The sequence below is a fragment of the Ursus americanus genome, chromosome 10, assembly GCF_024610735.1.
Source record: "Ursus americanus isolate L20-20 chromosome 10, mUrsAme1.1.p, whole genome shotgun sequence".
NCBI classification, from domain to species: Eukaryota; Metazoa; Chordata; class Mammalia; order Carnivora; family Ursidae; genus Ursus; species Ursus americanus.
The window spans coordinates 54,436,596-54,460,360 of record NC_142136.1 but is presented as its reverse complement, the minus strand read 5'-3'; the positions used below and the strand labels follow the sequence as shown (position 1 = coordinate 54,460,360).

The 23,765-nt window shown below is 37.4% G+C and overlaps 1 protein-coding gene across 1 annotated transcript in view; it reads right to left on the bottom strand.

Annotated features, from left to right (window-relative positions):
* The window catches only part of LRRC63 (leucine rich repeat containing 63), a 37,987-nt gene extending 14,692 nt beyond the window's left edge, over positions 1-23,295 (bottom strand). The window contains exons 1-4 of the mRNA XM_087864902.1: positions 23,183-23,295; positions 13,973-14,644; positions 13,432-13,500; positions 10,324-10,484 (exon numbers count right to left, since the gene is read on the bottom strand). Coding sequence (XP_087721028.1) covers positions 10,324-10,484; positions 13,432-13,500; positions 13,973-14,644; positions 23,183-23,267 — 987 coding nt within the window. The 5' untranslated portion in view covers positions 23,268-23,295. The remainder of the gene's footprint in view (positions 1-10,323; positions 10,485-13,431; positions 13,501-13,972; positions 14,645-23,182) is intronic.
* Positions 23,296-23,765: the final 470 nt, after the last annotated feature.

Sequence of the window (23,765 nt, the reverse complement as noted above, 5' to 3'; positions counted from 1 at the left end):
GAAAAAAGACAGTCTCTTCAACAAACGGTGTTGGGAAAATTGGACAGCCACATGCAGAAGAATGAAACTGGACCATTTCCTTACATCAGACATAAAAATAGACTCAAAATGGGTGAAAGACCTAAATGTGAGATAGGAATCCATCAAAATCCTTGAGGAGAACACAGGCAGCAACCTCTTCAACCTCAGCCACAGTAACTTCTTCCTAGACACATCACCAAAGGCAAGGGAAGCAAGGGCAAAAATGAACTATTGGGACTTCATCAAGATAAAAAGCTTTTGCACAGCAAAGGAAACAGTCAACAAAACCGAAAGACAACTGACAGAATGGGAGAAGATATTTGCAAATGACATATCAGATAAAGGGCTAGTATCCAAAATCTATAAAGAACTTATCAAACTCAACACCCAAAGAACAAATAATCCAATCAAGAAATGGGCAGAAGACATGAAGAGACATTTCTCTAAAGAAGACATCCAAATGGCCAATAGACACATGAAGAAGTGTTCCACATCACTTGGCATCAGGGAAATACAAATCAAAATCACAGTGAGCTACCACCTCACACCAGTCTGAATAGCTAAAATTAGCAAATCAGGAAATGACAGATGTTGGCGAGGATGTGGAGAAAGGGGAACCCTCTTACACTGGTGGGAATGCAAGCTGATACAGCCACTCTGGAAAACAGTGTGGAGGTTCCTCAAACAGTTGAAAGTAGAGCTACCCTACAACCCAGCAATAGCACTACTGGGTATTTACCCCAAAGATACAAATGTAGTAATCCAAAGTGGCACCTGCACCCCAATGTTTATAGCCGAAATGTCCACAATAGCCAAACTATGGAAAGAGCCCAGATATCTATCAACAGATGAATGGATAAAGAAAATGTGGTATATATATGCAATGGAATATTATGCAGCCATCAAAAAATGAATTCTTGCCATTTGCAATGACGTGGATGGAACTAGAGGGTATTATGCTAAGTGAAATAAGTCAGACTGAGGAAGACAATTATCATATGATCTCACTGATATGTGAAATTTGAGAAATAAGGTAGAGGATTGTAGGGGAAGAGAGGAAAAAAATGAAACAAGATAAAACCAGAGAGGGAGACAAACCATAAGAGACTCTTAATCTCAGGAAACAAACTGAGGGTTGCTGGAGTGGAGGGGGGCAGGAGGAATGGGGTGGCTGAGTGATGGACATTTGGGAGGGTATATGTTATGGTGAGCGCTGTGTATTGTGTAAGACTGATGAATCACAGACCTGTACCCCTGAAACAATACATTATATGTTAAAAATAAAAAAGTAAAGTAAAATAAAATAAAATTTAAAAAGGGGGAAAAAAAGAACAAAGCACTAAGAATATGGAGGCCCTCCCAATCTCTTGAACTGCTCTAGCAACCTTTAAGTACTTATATCTTGGGTCTGTCTTTTTTATTCTTTTATGTCACCCCCACAGAGCTTAGGATTCTACTCTGGAGTCAAATATTTTTAAAAATAATATTAATGGCTGTGGAAATAAAGTTTTTCTTCACTAGCTCCACCCAGCTCTTTAAAAGCTACATTCTTTCTCCATTTAAAGCAAGAATTAGCAAACTACACTCTGCCACCTGTTTTTTTAAATAAAGTTTTTCTGGAACACAGCCATGCTCATAAGCTTAAGTATCGCATATAGCTGCTTTTGCACTACACAGCAGAGTTGAATAGTTGTGACAGAGACCATGCAACCCTCAAAGCCTAAGATTTTACTATCCAGCCCTTTACAGAAAAACTTACCAACCTCTGATTTAAAGTAATTCATTCCTGTGGCATCTGTGTGGCTCAGTCAGTTAAGCATCCTACTCTTGATCTCAGCTCAGGTCTTGATCTCAGGGTTGTGAGTTCAAGCCCCATGTAATAAATGAATGAATGAGTGAATGAATGAATGAGTAAAATAATTCACTTCAGAGGGCACCTGGCTGTCTCAGTCAATAGAGTATGTGACTCTTGGTCTTGGGGTTGTAAGTTCGAGACCCATGTTGGGTGTAGAGATTACTTAAAAATAAAATCTCTTTAAAAAAAATAAAGTATTCACTTCAAAACCAGATAATCTGATTTTTCACTTCTCCTAATGATTAACAACTTTATTTCAAACCAACCTGCTCACTAAAACCAAAAAGGTAAACAAACACAACACGATAAATGCTTGGAGAATTACCAAGGTGGCTTGGACTTAATAAGCCAAACTTCTAGAAAGAAGAGAATCTCAGGATGGTAGACAGAACACTCAACACTACTGTTCTCCCTAAGTCATTTGCCTAATCAAAAGCTGTGGACAAGAAGTTGAGTAGAATTATAGCCAGTCTAATAGGGCTTGAGAGATAAAAATTGGAATTCATGGCTTACCAAGGCCAAGGGGGCCTCAGACTTGGTATGAAAGGGCTGAAAGGCTACAGCCCTAGGAGAAAAAGTTAACCAGAAAGCTCTATAAAAATTGAAGCTTGGATTAAAATAAAGCACTTTTGAGGCTTCTGGTCCAAGATGGTGACGTAGGAAGACCCTCAACTCACCTTCTCCATGCACTTGCCCCATCTACACCTATTTATAGAGCAGATCCTCCTGAAGAAGAACTGAGAGCTGACTGAATGGCTTCTGCACAACAGAAGATAGACCCTACAGAGAACATCAAAAGAGATGGAAACATGGTAAGGCAGGGAACCCCCACCCCCCACGCTGCCTCTGGAACTGCAGTGGGGAGGGATAGTGCTGAGGGACCAGGAGCAGATTCATCTACCCTGAGGCACAGAAAAAAAGCCGTGGTTTGAAAGAGCAACTAGAATATAAAGGAACCAGCCCTAGAACCCTGCCAAATGGCAGGAGAGCTGCTGGAAGTCTCTCCCGGTTTGCAGGGCTGGTAAGTGCCATGCTTTATGCTCCCGCTCCACCTTCATAGCGCAGAGGGGGCAGATGGGAGCAGGGTCCCAGAACCCTAGCCAGCCTGTCCCCTCAGCAAGCCCCAGGCCCCTACCCCACACCAGCCTCAGGCTCCCTGGAAGACAGAAAAAGCTGCAGGTTCTAAGAGCAACTAGAATATAAAAGATGCAGCCCTAGAACTCTGCCAAATGGTGGGGGAACTGCTGGAACTCATTCTGGGTCAGAGGACCTGGTGAACACCTCATTTAACATGTCCCCTCCACCTTGATAGAGCAAACAGGAGCAGGGTCTGGGCACCATGGTCTGCTTGTCTCAGTGAGCCCTGGGCCCCTACCCCACACCAGCACTAACCACCCCACCAAGGCAGCCCCAAGACGGTACACTCTGAGACACTCCTAGTCAGTACTCACTACAGCTCCAGCCATCAAGGCAAGGTGACACAGGTGCAAAACACCCCAGAACACTCCAGGCCTGCACCACTTGAGCTCCAGGTGGCTTGTCAGGGTACCCCTAGAGCAGATTGCCCTAGGACTTCCTGGCTTATGCCTGCTATGGTCCCAGCAGCCCCACCAGGGTAGTCCCTGTGCAAAACATCCCAAGGAACCCCCAGCCTGCCCCCTGCCTCAGCTCCAGCCACCCCACTAGCACCCCCTTTACAGAGCACCCCAGTACACCCTGGTCTGTGCACCATCTCAGTTCCAGCCACCCTACCAGGGTGACCTTGTGCTGAACATGCTAGGACCACTTGGTTTGTACCCACTTAAGCTTCAGCTATCCTGTCAGAGGACCCTCTGTACAAAGAATCCTAGGGCCACCCCAGCCCATGCCCACCTCAGCTCCAGCCATCCCACCAGGGTAGTCCCAGCTCAGACAGCTGTGGGATCCCCAGACCATACCAGCCATAGCACATGACAGCAAATGTCCGAAGAACATAGAAACCAACTTGAATGGGCTTTTACTAATGAAATCTGGAACAATTTAAGAATAAAAATAAATAACAGTATAACAGACTATACTTACCACATGAAACAATGATGTCAATTAATAAGTAAATTGAACATTTGATGAGAAATAGGATTATTTGCATGGTTTTTTACATATTAAGTACAAAGGGGAAAAGAGTAACAGTGGAGAAGCTCTGAAGATACCACTTTAAACAAGGAATCCAAATAAACCCTGTTAGTAATGGGATATGAAGATTCTAATTTAATGAAGATAGTTTCACTTTTTTCTTTCCAATCTTCTTATCTTATGTAAGTGGCTAGAATCATCATTATAATGTAGAATAAAAGTAAAGGAAAAATTTTCTTGCCTTGCTCCTAATCTTAGGGAGAAAGTATTCAGTCCTTACTAATTATGCATGATGTTGGTTGCAGAGTTTTCATAGATACCCTTTATTTAGTTATGAAAGGTTTCCTTTAACCCTAGTTTACATAGAGGTATATTTGTTTTCTTTCATCTTTTTAAAAAAGGCTTATTTATTTGAGAGAGAGAGAGATAGAGAGAAAAAGAACGCACAAGCTGGGGGTGGGGGGACAGAGAGAGAGGGAGAAACAGGCTCGTTGCTGAGCTGGGAGCCCCAACAGGAGGCTCCATCCCAGGACCAAAGATCATGACCTGAGCTGAAGGCAGATGCTTAACCGACTGAGCCACCCAGGTGCCCCTTTCTTTCATTTTAAATGTGTGTTGAATGCTGTCAAGTTTTTTAATTTATTGAGATGATATTGTTGAGAATAACACACCTTCAAATATTAAAACAACTTTTAATTTCTTGTGAAAGCTTCATTTAGTCAGGATACATTATCCTTCATTTTTAATTTTTGATATTGCTGAATTCGATTTGCTAATATTTTGTTGAGAATTTTTGCACTTAATTTATGAAAAACAGTCATCTATAATTTTCCTTTTTTATAATATCCTTGTCTGACTTTGGAATGGGAGTTATGTAGGCATCATAAAATGAGTTCATGTAAACTGGTGTTATTTCTTCCTTAAGTGTTTGATAGACTCACCAGGGAAGTCCTATGTGCCTAGAACTTTCCTTGAGTGAAGGCTCTTAATTAAAATTTTAATTAGATTTTGTAACAGGAACAGAACTATACTGGTGTTCTATTTCTTGTTGTGCCTGTTTCAGTAAGTTGTATTTTCTAAGGAATTTTTCCATTTCATCATGGCCGTGGCACTTACTGGGAAAAGGTTGTTCTTAGTGTTTTGTTATCTTCTATTTTAATGTCTGTGAGACTGAGGTGATTTCCCCTTTTTTTATTTTGAATTTGGTATTTAGAGTTTTCTTTCTTTTTTCCTTAACCAGTCATAATATGGATTTAGAAATTTTATTAATCCTTTTAAAGAAGTAAGTCTTGTCAAATGCCTTTTCTACATCAATTAAGATGATTATGTTTTCTGCCTTTATGCATTAATGTGTATTGATTGATTTTCTTATGTTGAATCATCTTTTTATTTCAAGAATAAATGTCACTTTGTTATTATGTATAATCCTTTTAATTTTTTTGGATTTAGTTTGCTAGTATTTTGCTGAGGATTTTTATCTATTTTCATAAGGGGTGTTGGTCTGTGGTTTTCTTTGGTGTTTTTTGTTCCTTTAGCATCTAGGTTATATTGACAGCATAGAATGTGTTAGAGATTGTGATATTCTAATTTAAAAGAATATGTATTTGGTCACTCAGATGACAAAAATATATCTCTCATATATTTTGGTCTTCATTTGAAGTTCCTAGCTCACAGGTCCCCCAATTCTTGAAATTTCTAGAGGCATAAGAGCAGTGGGAACATCTTTTATTATATTTGATCCCTTGTCCTCAGTTCCTAAAATTACTTAAAAGCCATAAAAGTGAAATGCATAACAAGGCCCTTTCCACTACAACTGGTTTTATGTTAATGAGGTGACTTTTGGAAAGCACTGAAGGGTGGAGGCTGGTTTCCAGGGGATTGGCGTTTTCTGCCTCACCAACTCCCCCTTCCTCCAGAGAGGGGAGAAGGTTTGGATATTGAGTTTAATCACCAAAGGCCAATGGTTTAATCAATTATGCCTATGTAATAAAGCCTTCATAAAAACCAAGACGACAGGATTTGGAGAGTGCCTAGGTTGGTAAATACGTGGAGATCTGGGGAGAGTTTGCCTGGAGAGGGCATGGAAGCTCCATATCCTTTTTCTATACCGTGTCCTATGTATCTCTATATCTGACTATTGACTCACGTCCTTCAATTCCTTTAATATTCTTTGTAATAAACCAGTTATCTAGTAAGTAAATGGGATTCCGAGTTCTGTGAACCACTCTAGCCAATTAATTGAACCCAGGGAGAGGGTCATGGGAACCTCTAATTTATAGCCATTGGTGAAGTGCAAGTAACAACCTGGGCTTGTGATTGGCATTCTGAGTTGGAAGGCAGCCTTGAGGGACTGAGCAGTTTACCTATGGAATGTGGCGTTAGCTCTAGGTTGGGGCAGAATTGAGTTGAATTGTAGGACACCCAGAGTGTGTCTGAGACTTGCTTGGTGGTGTGGGGAAACTACTCCCCCCCTACCATAGTGGAACTGGGTTCAAAATACTATTAGAGGTATTTCCTCCTCTTTTATTTTCTAGAAGAGTTTGAGAAGTATAGATGTTCATTTTTCTTTAAATGTTTAGCAGAATTCATCCGCGAAGGCTTCCAGTCCTGGACTTTTCTTTTTTGGGAGGTTTTTGATTATTTATTCAGTTTCTTTACTCATTATAGTTCTGCTCAGATTTCTATTTGTTGTTGAGTCAGTTCTGGTAATTTGTGTTTTTCTAAAACATTTTGCATTTCATCTAAGATATTTAATTTGTTGGCATACAGTTGTTCGTAGTATTCTGTTATAACCCCTTTTATTTCTATAAAGTCAGTAGTAATATCTCTGTTTTCATTTCTGGTTTAGTTATTTGTTTTTTCTCTTTTTTCTTAGTTTAGCTAAAGATTTGTCAATTTCATCGATCCTTTTAAAGAACTGACTTTTGGTTTTGTTGATTCTTTCTTCTGCTTTTCTATCTGCTATTTCATTAATCTCTGTTGTAATCTTTTTCACACACCGGTATGATGTATTTGTTGTAATCAGTGAACCAACATTAGCACACATCATTATGAACCCAAGTCCGTGATTTACATTAGAGTTCAAACTTTGTGTTGAATATTCTGTGGGTTTTGACAAATGTATAATGAAATGTATCCATTAGCACAGTACCATACAAAATAATTTTACAACCCTGAAAATCCTTTATACTCCTCCTACTCATTCTTCCCTCCCTCCCCCAACATCCCTGGCAACCACTGCTATTTTTACTGTCTCCATAGTTTTGCCTTTTCCAAAATGTTTTTTTTTGTTGCTGTTCTTTGATTACTGCCTTCTTGGAGTTTAATTATTTTGCAATCGGCCATATTGATTTTCTTCTCATTCTCTTTTGTGTATATTTTTAAGATAGTTTCTTAGTAGTCATTACCATGGAGATTACAGTTGGCATTTTTAATTTATAACAATCTAGTTTGGATTGATACCAAGTTAATTTCAAGAGCACACAAAATCTTTGTTCCTATACAACTCCACCCCTGACCTACTTTATGATATTTTGTCAAAAGTGACACCTTTATACATTGTGTGTCCATTTACATGGATTTATAATTATTATTTTATGCACTTCTTTTCTTTTTAAGATTTTATTTATTTTTTTGACGGAGAGAGAGACAGCCAGCGAGAGAGGGAACACAAGCAGGGGGAGTGGGAGGGGAAGAAGCAGTCTCCCAGCGGAGGAGCCTGATGCAGGGCTCGATCCCAGGACCCTGGGGTCATGCCCTGAGCTGAAGGCAGAGACTTAATGACTGAGTCACCCAGGCGCCCCTATACATTTGTCTTTTAAATCATGTAGGAAATAAAAAAAAAAGAGTTGCAAACCAAAAATAGAATAATACTGAGTTTTATATTTACCTATGTAGTTACCTTTACCAGATTCCTTATTCCTTTCTAAAGTTTTGAGTTGCTGTCTAATATCTTTTCATTGCAGCCTGAAGAACTCTCTTCAGCATTTCATATAGGAAAGGTGTACTAATAACAAACTTCCTCAGCTTTTGGTTACCTTTGAACATCTAAATTTCTCATTTGTTTTTCAAAAGGTAGTTTTGCTGGATGTAGGATTCTTGGCTGAGAGATTGCTTTTCTTTCATCACTTTAAAAATGTCATCCCATTCCTTTCTGGCTTCTGCGGTTTCTGATGACAAATTGGCTGTTATTTTTGAGAATCCCTTATGCATGACAAATCATTCCTCTCTTGCTGTTCTCAAGATTTTTCTCTAGCTTTTGACAATTTGATTATAATGTGTCTCAGTGTGAATCTCTTTGTGTTTATCCTTCTTGGAATTTGTCAAGCTTCTGGGATCTATAGATTTGTAGCCCTAATCAAAGTTGGGGAGGTTTTGGCCATTATTTCTTCAAATATTCATTCTGCCCTTTTTTCTCCTCTTTTTCTAGGACTTCTATTATCTATATTTGGTACACTTGATGGTGTCTGACTGGTCTCTCAGCCTCTGTCCATTTTTTTTTCTTCTTCTCCTTCTTCCCCTTCCCCTCTCCTTCTTCCTCTTCCCCTCCTTCTTCCTCTCCTCCTCCTCCTCCTCCTCCTTCTACTTCTACTTCTACTTCTACTTCTACTTCTACTTCTACTTCTACTTCTACTGTTCCTTCTTCCTCTTCCTTTGTTCCTTCTTCTTCTGTTAATCATACTGGATGATTTCAATTGACCTATCTTCCAGTTCTCTGATTCTTTCTTCTGCCTGCTCAAATCTACTATTAAAAGTTTCCAATGAGATTTTTGTTTTGGTTATTGTATTTTTCAGCTCTTTTTGGTTCTCCTTTATAATTTCTTTCTTTTTTTTTTTTTAAGATTTTATTTATTTATTTGATGAGGGGTGGGGAGAGAGCACAAGCAGGGGGAAGCAGCAGAGGGAGAAGAAGAAGCAGGCTCCCCACCAAGCAAGGATCCCGATGTGGGGCTCAATCCCAGGACCCTAGGATCATGGCCTGAGCCAAAGGCAGCTGCTATAACCCACTGAGCCACCCAGGTGTTCCTCCCCTTCGTAATTTCTATCTCTTTATTGATAAATCTCTGCTCACACATCATTCTTCTGTTTTGTTTTGTTTTTTAGCTACTTTAGCATATTTAAAACAGTTGATTTAAAGTTTTTTTCTAGTAAGTCCAATGTCTGTGCTTCCTCAGAGACAGTTTCTATTAATTTTTACAGTGACTAGGCCATATTTCTTGTTTCTTCACGTGTTCCATATTTTTTTGTTGAAAACGGAATGCTTTAAATATTATAATGTGGTAACTCCAAAAATCATATTATTCCCCTTTTCAGGGTTTATTTTTGTTGCTTGCTGTGGGCTGTAGCTGTTGGTTTAGTGATTTTTCTAAATTGTTTTTGTTGTCTTTACATTTTCACTGTTGTCTTTGAAACCTCTGCTCCTTTAGCGTGTGTTCAGTTAGTGTTTTGACAGAGATTTCCTTGTACAACAGGATCGGGAGGAGAGAGAGAATAATATTTCTTCTAGTCTTTTCAGATTGGTTCTATTCATTGAAAGCACCCTTTCAATGCTTAAGCCAGACCATTAAAGCATGGTGAAAGCTTGGGGTCTTCTTGGGCCTTTTCTGAGAATGCATACTGTGCTGGCCATGCACATAGCTTTCTAAATCCCCCAGTATATGTAGGCATTTTTGAATGCCCTCATTTCCCCAAGAAACTCTCTTGTAGCTTTTACTATTTTTGCAATTTTTCTATGAGTTTGAACTTATTTCAAAATAAAATTTAAAATAGAAAAGCATAGATTTTGAGGTCAAAGAGCCCTGGCTTCAAACCCGAGCTCTACTACTTGTTTGCTGTACGGTCTTTCACAAGTTATATTCATTGGGCTTCCGTGCTCCTATCTATAAAATTAAGATTTTAAGTTTTAAGAGTAACATTTGCTTTGCACATAGTGGATACTTAATAAATGGTAAACTATTATTATTGCTATTCATCATACCAGATTTGTGTTCAGCAGAAAGTCAGCCTGTGGCTAAATTTGGCACAAGGCCCAAAGATTGCTGATAACTTTAAAATATGATAATTCTGAATTCCACTTTTCTTACCATGCTAGATAATGAAAAAAACGCTATAATGAAAAAACATACAATTGGTTTGGATCTTAACATTTTAAGAAAGTGGAATGAAGGCAAACTAGGACATAGGTTTAGAGATAAATCTGAATGTGTTCCTGGAAAATCTCTATTGCAACAGGAAAGATCCCTTCAATAACATGGAAATTAACCTAAATTAAGAAACCTAAAGCAAAAATAATTGACAATAAAAAAAAAAGTTGCCATTAAAAAGATCTAGCATACCTTAAGATTAAGTGCATTTCTTCCATATATTTGACAGTTTAGTATGGCGAGGTTGGTCATGGCTATTATTGTTTCATATCGTGTTGCATTAATAGTCTTGAGACCTCCACCACGTATGAGACGTGCCTGTGATTCCTCTTGTTTTCTAGGTTTAATGATTACTAAGTAAACAAAAGAAAACATGAGACTCAACTGTGTTAGCACTTAGAATGAAAGTTAAAGAGTACTTATGTTATGATAACAGTGAATCGTCATAAATAGGTTAGCTGTGTAAATCTTCCTGAAGAGGTTCCTCATAACCTTCACCCACCAAATCTCAGCTAAACTGGGTGTTGTGTGTGTGTGTGTGTGTGTGTGTTTTTCAAATATCAGAAAGTACAATTGTCTTTCAAAAAGAAAACCATATGCTTATAGATTTCTATCTAGATAAGTTAAATTCCATCAATCTCAGTCTTTTTGTGTTATATGTAAAAATATTTTTAAAAATTTTATTAATTTACATAAGCAACTTCTTGCTGCAAAAAACTAATAAAGGACATCGTATAATCATGTCAGATAGAGATCACCTCCCAAGGAACAACCTTGCTTTTTCTCCTAATATCATCCTGATGCATGTTTCAAGTGCCTTACGTAATTCAGCTTCTTTCCCTCAGTTTGAAGATCCCACACAAGAAAAGAAAAAAATCCAAACAACTCAGAAGTTAGCCAAGCAGAGATAATCTAAATTTACTTTATCATGACCCTTGTGGGTTTCACCTTCCATCAAAAATGTCCTATCCAAGTATACACCCGAGTGCAGCAGGAAAACGTTTTGAAATTTTGTAAAATAAATTTTATATTCATGGCCATTCTTGCTGCATTATTTGCAGCAACATATTTCACAATCTCAGTAATTCTTATGCCATTGCTTCAACAAAAGGAAATAATGCATCCTAGACCAGAGAAAACAATGTTCAGTTTCTGGTTTCTAAAGTAGGCCCTGTGTGCCCATTTCAGATCAATAGATGTAAAAGTTAACTGAAGCAGAAAGATGTGTGATATGATGGAGAGAGTCCTTGTCCTGGGAGAGAGTGGAGCAAGAAGGAAAGGAAAGTCAGTTAAGACCTAATTCTGTGGCCTGCTCCTAGCTCACCCATCCTCATGGACTAAGCCCAAGCAGTTGGTTTTTGAATGGAAGTGAAGGAGATGGAGGTGGAGAGGTAAATACAAATTCCCTGATGGCTCTCTGAAGGATCTGAAGACCCTTAAACTTGCCTGAAACTTTTCAAAGAGGGAACTACCAGAGTGGAACAAACTCAATAAATCAGAAGTGGCAGCATGACTTCTTTCAGCTTATGATACAGAGGAGACCGAGAAGTTAATTTATGTCACAGATAATGGTACAGAACTACTGGGAGGGATAGTGAGTTCAGAGTCCTATGGTTGCTATAGTTAACAATACTGTCCTTATATTCGAAATCTTAAAAACTCTTATAACAAGAAAAATGTGGGGTGATAGATATTACTTTATTGTGGTAATCATTTCACAATAAGTATATTAAACAGAAAAACGAGAAAATTCTATGGTTGGAGTGTTCTATGTTTAATCATTAATTGAATCATTAATTTGCTTTATTATTTTTTCTATTCTAGAATTTTATTTGACTCTTGTTTTTAAAAACAAAAATTCTAGTTCTCTAGTAAAATTCTCCAACTTATTATTTTCTTAAACATAGCAGTCACAATTATTTTAAAATCCCCATTTGAAAACTTCATTATCTGATTCTATGGGTCTGTTTCTATTGCCTTTTTCTTTCTACTGATTTTCAGACACTTTGTTCTGTTTTTAGGATGCCTTGTGATTTTTTAATTTAATGCTGGACATGGAGAATTTTAAAGGGTCAGGATAATGCTACATCTCCCCAGCAAGTGTTACATTTTCTTTGATTAGGCAAAATGTATCACTTTGATTCATTAAGGATTGGTTTTGAGCTTTGTTACGGATAATCTATTTTAGTTTTGTGCCTTTTTCTAAAACATCATCCTTATTTCTAATGCATGGGTCCTCTGGTCTTCAACTAAAATCCCAGTGTATTTACAAGGCCCCTACATTTTGGCAGAGCTTTAATTCCAATAACCGTCTTCCATGCCATTATGGAAATATATGTTCACTTCCTTAGCATCTCAGCTGATATTTTCTGCTGTGTTTCGTAGAGTTTTATCCTGCATATGCACGGATTAGAAGTCAGCAGATACGTATGCAGATATTTGGATTCACTTCTCTCCTCTCTGAGATTTTGTATCTCCAGCCCCAGCTATATTAACAGCTCTGAAGTCTGATGGCTCAGTAAAACTACCCCTTTCTACTTGTGCTCTGTTCTCTAACACCACAAATGACCTCAGGCAAAAGCCAAGGTCAGTGTAGAGCATCCCTTATTTCAAAGATGGTACCCACTCGTGTCAGGCCTACAATAGCTACTCTCCAATACCTTCAATAGCTATTTTATAGATTTTGGGCAGGTTTGATAGCTGATTTTGGTGGGAGGGTTTGTCCAATACACACTACTCAATTGTAGACAGACCAAAAGTCTTCAAGTTATTTTAAAATCTGTACCTGATCATTCTAACACCTGGATCTCCTGTGGGTATGTTTTTACTGTTTGTTTGCTAGTTCTCATTCATTTTGTCTCTCTCTTCATGTGCCTCACATTTATGAATTGTTTATTACACACTGTATTTGTGAAATTATTTGTAGAAATAATGTGAGTCTAGGATGATGGAATTTTCTTTAAAGATTATTTTTCATTTGTTTCTGCTAGGTAACTAAAGTCAAAGCACTTAGAACAGTGTCTGGCACATGGAAAGTAGTTAATTTTTATTATTTTGTGTTTATCTGCCCCACCCAGATTAAGGATACTTGAGCTTTTATGTTCCCAACATCAGTACAAAGTTTGGTTTATAGTCAATATTTTAAAAAAATAGTTCCTGAGTAAATAGCCTAAAGAGCTGAAAATGAGCTGACACATATATGTGAATCACACACACAGACACTGACACACAAAATCATGAATACTTTTATAGAGAGATTAACTTAATATACAGTTTTTTAAAGAATGATGTGGCATTTACCTTCAGGCGGGTTTGGTGTGCTTTGCCTTTGAGTACTTTCTACATTTTCAGATTCTGTTACTTGAGTTTCTAGAAAAAAGAAAAAAATGAACCAACTTTTGGATTCTTGTGAAATTCATGTTAAGGGTATTATGATTTCATTATAATTATTCATCTTATAATGAATTGGTGTTATTCATGGAAATGTGTCCATGAAGTCATCCATCAGCAGTGGCTTTCTGCTTCTAGAGTTCATCTAGATTACCTTCTGAATGTTCATTCTCACCGTTCTTTTATGTTGACTTTTCTGATCCTTTGAACTTCCTCATCTGGTTCCCACTACCACCATCTGGGTAGAGCTCCCAGTTTGACCTTGGAAGACCTTCAAGGTCAGTATTTCTATTACTTCAGTCTGGCTCATGTATTGACTGTATAGGCAAAAAGTGATCCCATCATCCATAGCTGCAAACTCAAGGGATAACCACTGTTTGCTTGCATGCCTTCTCTCCCTCTTTGCTCTACTTGACCCCATTATTACAAACCATGTTCAGAATGGATTTACCTAACAAAGACTGTCTGTGAGGTTTTCTTGGCAAAATTGGTGTTGGTATGGACATGAGACCTGGAAAATGAGTGATACTTAGTACCATGGCAGTATTTTGTTTCAAATATCTGTCTGCTTTTGCACGCCTAAATCTTGGTACAGGGCTTGACACTGTTGCACTTGGACCTATCAGAGATTTCCTAAAAGTATAGGTAGATAAAGGTAGACACTCAGAGTGAACTTCCTTGGGTTTGGGAGGAAGAGCTGGAGAAGTGGTACTTGAAAGTCTGGAGAACTCTGAGGAGAGAATCAGAATGTCTTTGAACATGTCACCAAAATAAATATTTTTTATTTTTGATGCTTTTTCTTTTGATTTTCTTGACCTTTTCATTTGTCTTGTTTCTTTCCCAAAAACTCGAGTTGAGGCTGAATGACAGGTTGGAAAAAATAAGGAACCAGTAGCAGTCTCTGGAATGTGCCAGTAGACATTCTCAAAAGTTTTCCTGGGTATTGAAATAGTAGTCACTCTTTCTTGTATATAATGATCAAGAAAGATATTTTGGATATTGACAAGGGTTTGTGGTTGATTTCTTGAAACAACATCAGGAAAACTAGTTTTCTGTCTTTCAATCAAAGTGGTTTCATCTTGAAGGAACATTACATGTTTTGGCTCAGTTTTACCAGTCTCGGCTAAACCAGAAAAAAAAAAAAAGCACAATTAGTTTATATTAATCAAAGTATCAGGGACAAAACTATTAATGTGTTAGCATTCATAGCTTTTCTTTATTTACTCACCCCTCTTTTACCTTCTAAAAATTTCTGTGTATGCTTGCTTAACTATTAGGACTTTTGTTTAGCTGACTGGGGTTAAAGTTTGAATGGTCAATTGGGGAAGTAGAAAGACTATATTGTATTAGGTTTAGAAAGGGTAGGGAGCAACTCTTGGAAGAACATAAATGATAAAAGAGTAGGACATAAAGGGATTTTTTTGAGCAATTGCTAATAAAACTGGAAATATGGATGGGCAAAAATGATTTTGATTTTTTGTTATTTATCATTTATCATTATCTCTTCCTCATTTGAAACTTCTTCGAGCAAAGACATTTCTTTTCAATGCCAAATGGCAGACCAATGTCTGAACATGAAAACATCCGGATATTGGCTACAACATACTACAAGTTCAGTTAGGTTACACTGGTAAATGTTCTTTTCTCTCTTAGGTCCAGAAAGTGCACTGTGCCTGCATTCTTCAATACCTCACTGCACCAAATATGCTTTCTCTTTCCTATGTGACTGAATGTTAAACGACTTTTCTTCCATTGTCTCAGTTGAGTACAATAAATGATGAGTACAGTAAATGATGAGGACCTCTACATTCTAAGGAAGAGATAATAGACTCATTAAGGCAAGGCTTGCAAAGAGATGGCCAAAACAAATCCAACTCTCATCCAGCTGTTGTCTGTATCTAAGAGATGGCTAGAGACTGGCATGAGTTTAGAGAGAGGAATTCTTCTGAATAGAGCTATTGGGGTGGTATGTGTTTTCCCGACCTTCCCTTCCCCGTAGTGGGTGGAAGAGGATGATTTCTCACCCACCTCAAACCATGTGACGGCAATTCTCAGAGAACCATTTATAGAGAACCGGAGTGTATGCCACAAGGAGAATATAACATCTCACCACTCCCCTACTCACATCCCCCACTAATAACTTACAGAGTAGCAAAAAAGTAGTAGCCCATCCAGTGCTGTGTTCCAGTTGGAGCAAGGCAAGAGAGTCCTTGAAACTACTTGATCTGTATCTCAGGGCATTTCAGGGGGTACAGAGACTGATGTCTGATTCTTATCTTCATTCCTTAACTCTTCCCCACCCCTAGCCCCTGCTATGGCGGAGCAGAAACTCTTAAATTGTGGGAAAAAAGTAAAGAACAAGGTGGAAGAACTTACTGTGCCCGTTTCCTTTGACTTGTCTAAAAATTAGCAGACCTAGTCTGAGTTGGGGGAAGGGGCAAGGTTTGATTGCATGCTAGTTAAAAGTAATGATTTAGATTGAACTATTTGTATGATATCTGAAAATGAAACAGGCGCATAGATGAAAGTGATGAGAAAAGCCTGGGAAGAGAGATGTATGCCGTGTGAGTTTGAAGGGCAGTAGGAGGAGAAGAAGAATGTTTGCTTCCTGTTTATATGGAACTAATAAAAACTAGCTTATTCAATAAAATGGTTACACCACTATCTTCACCTTTTTTTTCTGTCTCCCGTATTAAAACAAACATAGTAACACAAGTAAAATTCTCAACAAACTCCTGGACTCCTTCCAACCACCACCATCTCACCATATTTATCCTTCTCCTCAAAGGCAAACTAAGTAATTTACACTCAGTTTGATGTCTTTTCTTCTCCTCTGTTCTGTTTCACTTTATTTAATCTAACTTTTAATTAAATTAATGGACTTTATTTTTAGAACAGTTTTGGATACAAAAAAAAAAAAAAAAACTTGAGCAAGAAGACAGTTCCCATACATTCCCCTCCCCTGCACAGTTTTATCTATTACTAACATCTTGCATTAGCGTAGTACATTTATTATAATTGATGAACCAATGTTGACATACAATTAATTAGAGTCCATAGTTTACATTAGGGTTCATTCTCTGTGTTGTACAGCTCCATAGATTTTTTTTTTTAAAGATTTGATTTTATTTATTCGACAGAGATAAAGACAGCCAGCGAGAGAGGGAAACAAGCAGGGGGAGTGGGAGAGGAAGAAGCAGGCTCATAGTGGAGGAGCCTGATGTGGGGCTCGATCCCATAACGCCAGGATCACGCCCTGAGCCGAAGGCAGACGCTTAACCGCTGTGCCACCCAGGCGCCCCAGCTCCATAGATTTTGACAAATGCATAATGTCATGCATCCACTATTACAATATCATAAAAAATAATCTCACCACCTTAAAATTCCCCAGCGCTTCACGTATTCAACACTTCTACTCTCCCTGAACAAACTTCTGTCAACCACTGATTTTTTTTTTCTTTATTGTGCTGTTGTTTTGCCTTTTGGATACTTCTGAAAATTCATGTTGAGGGTGGTATGATTTCATTATAGTTACTCATCTTTTAATGAATTTGTATCATTCACAGAAATCTGCCTGTGAAGACATCTATCAGCATTGGCTTCCTGCTTCTAGAGTTCATCTAGATTACCTTCTGAATGATTGACTAGGATACCTAGTCTTCTCCTTTTCTAGTTTCCTAAAGTAAAAGCTTAGAGTTGTTTGTTTTAGATTAATTTTCTTTTCCCAATATATGCATTCAAGGCTATACATACTCCCTAAGGCCTACTTTCGCTATATCCCACACATTTTGATAGGTTGTTTTTTTTTTTTTTCATTTAGTTCAAAACATTTAAAAATATCTCTGTGACTTCTTTGACCCATGTCCTATCTAAGTGTGTTGTTTAACCTCCAAATATTTTGGGATTTCCACATCTCTTTCCGTTATTGATTTTTAGTTTAACTCCATTCTGTTCTGAGAACAAACACTGTATAATATCTGCTCTTTTAAAAGTGGTCTTTTAGACCACCAGAATGTGGTCTAGCTTGATGAGTGTCTTGTAGGAGTTTGGGAAGAATGTTTTCTGCTCTTGTTTAATGAAGACAATTGGATCCTGTTGATTGTTGGTATTATTCGGTTCAACTATATCATTACTAATTTCCCCCCTGTGAATCTGTTAATTACTGATAAATGGTGTGGAACTCTTAAACTATAATAATGGAGTTATCTATTTCTCCTAACAATTCTAGCAGTTTTCGCCTCAGATATTTTGACTCCCTCTTTTGGGTACATGTCAAAGATTATTATGTCTTCTTAAAGAATTGGCCCCTTATAATTAAGTATTGCCCCTATTTATCCCTAATAATTTTTCTTGTTCTGAATCTGCTCTGTCTGAAATTAATATAGCTACTTCAGCTTTTTTTTTTTTATTAGTGTTAGTATGGTATGTCTTTCTCTGCACCTTTACTTTTAACCTATCTGTGTTTTTATATTTAAAGTAAGTTTCTTGTAGACAACATAGAGTTGGGTCTTGTTTTTTATCTGCTATAACAGTTTGTCTTTTCATTGGTATACTTAGAACATTGGCTTTTAATGAATTACGGACATGATTGGCTTAATATCTGCCACATTTATAAAGTTTTCTATTCATTGCTATTGTTTTGCTTCTTCTCCTTCTTTTTTTAATCTTCCCTTCCTTTTCTTCTTTTTCTGGTTTCAGTTGAACATTTCATGATTCAGGTTTGCTCCTTCAGTTTCTCAGTTTCTCTCTTAGAGTATCAATTATACTTCCTTTAAAAAAATTTTAAGTCGTTTCCCTGAAGTTTGCGATATACATTTATAATTCATCTAAGTCTACTTTTTTAAATTTTTAATTGGTATATACTTTATTAATACTTTAAATTCCAGCTATCTTGACATGCAAAAAAACAAGACAACTTAAGTTTGATGTGCTGCATTTAGAAAGGATATTTAATTTATAATAAAGGTTCTTTTATTGTCTTTTCAAAGTCTCCTCCCATTTACTTTTCAAACCATTATGACCTGGAACTTTCCACCTCTACTACCAAAGCTGTTATCACAAAATTATTGATATCTGGTTGCTAAACCTAATGGATACACATTATTACGTACTTTATTTGAACTCTGTTTAGCATTTGATACTTTAATCCACTCTCTTCTCAATGAAATTCACTCTCTCCTTGGCTATCATGAGAACACCATCATTTCTCCATTAATGCCACCTGGCCATTCATCTTTCTCTAGACAAATCTTTCTTTCTCAATTTACTATTTAGTATTCCCAAAGGTTCTATCATTATCCCTCCTCTCACTTCAACGAATTTTACATATACAATAATAATTCTAAGTCTGGGTCTGGAAGCCCTATGCACTTCAAACTTTTCCTGTCTACACCAAACTCATCAGCAGTTTCTGTTCTCCTTTATCTCATAGAGATACATCTGTTATCTTGTCACACATATGTGCATAGACACACACACAGAGGAATCCTGGATTCCTCTTGTATTAGCTTCCTCTAGCTGCTGTAACAAATTACCACAAACTTGGTGGCTTAAAGCAACAGAAATTTATTCTCTCACACTTCTGGAGGCCAGAAACCAAAATTTTATCACTGAGTCCAAAATCAAGGTGTCGGCAGGGCCATGTTCTCTCTGGATTCTCTTGTTAAGGATCCATTCCTTGCCTCTTCCAGCTTCTGGTAGCTGCCAGCACCCTGTGGCTTATGGCCATCACTTTTATCTTCAAGGCCAGCATCTTCAAATCTCTCTTTGCTCCATCTTCATATCATCTTCTCCTCTGTGTGCGTAATTTCCCTCTGCCTCTCTCTTAAAAGGATACATGTGATTGCATTTTGGGCCCACCTGGATAGTCCAAAATAATCTTTCTTCACGAGATCCTTAACTTGATTCTATCTGTAAGCCCATATAACACTTTTTTTTTTTTTTTTTGGCCATATGAGATAACATTCACAAGTTCTAGAGATTAGGATGTTGATATCTTTTTATGGGGTTATTTTTCAGTCTACCATACTTCTAATTCCTCCTCATATTTAGCACATCCAATTAATCACCTCCAGGCTATACTCAAATTATATATGTCAGCTCCAAAGCTTCTAATTCCCTACCGCTTTTCCTCCCCCACTTCACTCTCCTTTCCTTTTCTACCATGAGAATGTAGAAGTGAGCTATTGTTTTGATGGATTCCTGTCCCATCTTCATTTGGTTTACAGCAGAGAAAAGGATTGAAAATCAGTGACCTAATTAAGTTCTGCTGTTTCAGAATAGAAAGATAAGACCCACCGACTGAATGACTTCCTAAAGCCATGCGTCCTATCAGTGTTGGAGCTAAGACCAGCATTCAGTTCCCTGGACTCCCACTCTAGGGCCTTTTGCACTTTCCAGGTTGCTGCAAGTCAGTAAACAATTGCAGGCCAAGCTAGAAGTATTAAAATAGTGTAACATCTCACAACTACGCAATGATTTTATAGTTTATCAAGTGCCTTCACACAGGCTTTTGCATTTTCAAGTTCTCTCACAGTTAAGTGATATTAAAAAACAGATTTTCTCTTCTAATTTTTATGGCCATCATCCTAGTTGACATCGATTTAACTTCACCCTTGATTTTCTGACACAGCCTGATAATGTTTCCATCAAATTATCTGAATCTTATCAGTGATAGCTCAGATTCCTTAGTTTGGCGAGTAAAAATCTATGTGATTTGGACCCACTTCACCTAACCTCTCTGGGTAATGACTCATTAATTTTCAGTGGAAGCCTTCAGATACTCTAATTATGACTGGCGGTCACAAAGCCCATACTGCTCATGTGTAATTTCATTTCTTAGGTTGATCACGCTGTGTGGAATACCTTTTCTTACAAACCAACTGAAATCATTTTCTTCTTTCAAAGTGTACCTTAAACCTTATTCAATCCATCTTTCTCGATTAATATAGCCCACACTTACTGTTCTCATTAATTCCATAAATAGTTAACACATACCATGTACCAGCTGTACAAGTGCCTAGGGTACAATCACACAGCACAGACCTCACTACCAGCAAACATCTCACAGTTTAGTATAGAAACTAGGCAGGTCAGCAGTGACACCAGAGGGGGGGGGGGGGCGTCTGGGTGGCTCAGTGGATTAAGCATCTGCCTTCGGCTCAGGTCAGGATCCCAAAATCCTGGGATCCAGTCCCATATCTCACTGCCTGCTCAGCGGGGAGTCTGCTTCTCCTTCTCCCTCTACCCTTCCCCCTGCTTGTGTGAGCCTTCTCTCAAACAAGTAAATAAAATCTAAAAAAAAAAACAAAAAACCCAAAACAAAACAAGTACACCAGAGAATGATAAGTGCTTGGTAGGGGTAAACATGAAATACTATGGGAGCATTAAGGAAGGTACTCTGAATGGGTGGAGGGGGAAGAGGTGCTTAGGGAAATCCTCCCAGTGAAGATGCTATCTGTCTTTTCAATTCTATACTTTCCTAGTTTTTAATACATTTCCCTATGATTTCTTTTCTTTTTTTTTCTAATATATTAAATTTCTACTTTTACAAAAGCCTTTCCTCTGCCATCAGAAACGACACAGAAACTCCTCTATAAAACATACTTCATTCCACTTTTACTAATTCCTCAGGTCTTAATTCAAGCCGCATTCCCACCCCAGTGCTCTCTCGTATCTATGAACTATTGTCCGTACCATTAATTGGACATAAATTCCGTGCTGCCTTATACTGTTATTTAAGGTTCTGGTTTTATGTGTAACTGATCTTCAGAACTTGATTAAAGGTCTTAAAATGTCCTGAAAGGCAGGCACCAGGTCACTCAGGTTATTGATTCCCTATAGTATCTAGAATCGTATGCAAATTATAGATATTTATTTCAGGGTTTTATTTCAGTGTTTGAATACTCATTTTTATAAACCGTATTTGAGTCATTTTACGCACTAACGAATTCATTCAACAAATATTTTGAACACCTTCTAAATGCAAAGTACTCTACCAAGAGTCTTTGGAAACATGGGATTAATAACAGTCAAGGTCATCGAATCTCTGAGGTGCCAAAAAGCAGGAAAGCCCCTCAACAACAAAAAAAAGAATTAGTCAGTTCTGTACTTGCGGATAAACTTCAACTAAAAGATGAATGAAAAAAACTACAACAAAAGAACTGGTAGTGAGCAGTAAATCCACATAACTGTGTGGGCATTATTGTTATAGAACAGGTTGTAAACGTAGAAATACAGAACACCAAAGAAATGTAGAAAGGATATAACAAAAGTTGAAAGGGGAGGTGGGATAGGAAATTGGAGGCAGTACAGGCATGTTGACTTATGCATCTTTAATAGCCATGCATCAAAGGTAATAATTTAACATTGTAAATTAAGTTACAGACTAGGCATATATTAACAGTATAACTATGGACACTAAAATAAGGAAATACATTACAAATTAATGAATACAATCAACTAAAATCAAGTGGTTGAGGAGACTGAAAAGGGGAAAGAAGTGGAAATATTCTAATTTTATCATTGCTGTAAGTAAGGAGTCAATAGATATCACATACGGAAATAGAGGATTAAGGGTCTTATATAAAGTGATAGTTATTCAAGTGGCTCATTTCACTTCATAGCACTAATCACAGGATAATTTTACATTTACTTATATGATTATTTGATCCAACCGGAGGGTAACCAATGAAGAGGATGGACAGGGTCTCTTTTGCTCACTATTACACCCCCAATTCCTAGCACTGTGCTCGGAAGTATGGCTGATTCTTGTTATTCCTGACAGTTCTGTTGTATAAAAATCTCAGTGAACATTGAATTATCCAACACTGAGCCATTGCTTCTAGGAAAAATACAGGGTTAAGTTCCTCTAGGCCTCTGGTCTCAACACTATCAGCAGCCAATCAATACACAGTCTTGTTTTATATGTGTTTCTATTTAAAGACACTTTAATATATATTGTTGATTCATTAATATGCAGCCAACAACACTGCAACTCATGCCTGAAATAAGCATAGCCAACACATACGTTTTTCTCTGTAAAGCATACCACAGCCTTTTCGTGCTTAGGAACACAAGACAGCACTATGCCTGGGGCTATTTTAGACAGCAAAATCACCAACAAAAAGCACAATTTTAAAAATATGGCACTGAGAAAAGACTGAAAACAGACTGAGCAAGGGGCCATTGTTTACAGTATAAGAGCTGAAACAAGAAGGCAGAGCGTGTCCCTTGCTGGACGTCAGCTGGGAACGTGTATTTTCACTGCCCTGCTTATACTCATCCACTAATGACCAAGAGTCCCTGTATATTACTACTCTGCTGCATACAGTTTCACCTATTATAAAAGGAGAAAGAGCTCCCTCTATGACTCTGAAGTGTTCCTCATGATAGATCATTGAGTTCAAAAGATGGGGTACTGCTTTGGGGGTTAGAAATAATTTTAGCGGTTAGGTAAATTTGCACCTATAGAATTCACAAACAATGAGGGTCAACTGTAGTTGTAGAATTGAATTGGATATTATCATCTCACAACAAACATTTGTAAGTTACTGGTTATTAGTGAGTGTCTTTTTCACAATTGTTATTCTGAACTGTGTAGGTTGAGAAATTTCTACAAAAAATAAATAAGCTTAATAACATATCTGATTAATACACATACCTGTATGGACTTTCTTCTTACTTAAAGGCAGCTTAGGGAATTTTGGAGGTAAAGGTCTTCGAAGTAGTTGTGGGTGGTTTTGCATTTTAATTAACAATAAGCACTGTTTTTCACAACTGTTGGTTAAGCGAGAATTGAAAACGTTTTGAATATGTTTGAATTGTTGCTGAAAAGTCATTCATTAGGATCTAGATTACATCTTAGTGAAAATCATTCTGTGCTAATACTGTACTGAGTCCAAGCAGAATTCCTATAAAAGAGAAGATAAGAAAAAAAAATTCTTTAAAACTTCTAGAAAGGATCTAGATAAAATTTCGGTTTATAATTAACACAGAATTTTAAAATACATATACTATTACCAACCAGGATCATTCTAAAATTCCCCATGTTAGCAAAATATTCAGTCTGCCAGTGTTACATCATCTAGTAAATATTGATTTTCCAGAACAGTAGAAATAACATTCTTTTTTTTTCTCTACCTTCAAAATGTTATCACTTTATGTATTTGGAAAAAGATTTGGTCAAAAAGATAAGGAAGCCCCTCCATGATAGTCTCTTAAGACTCACAATAACTATTCACAAG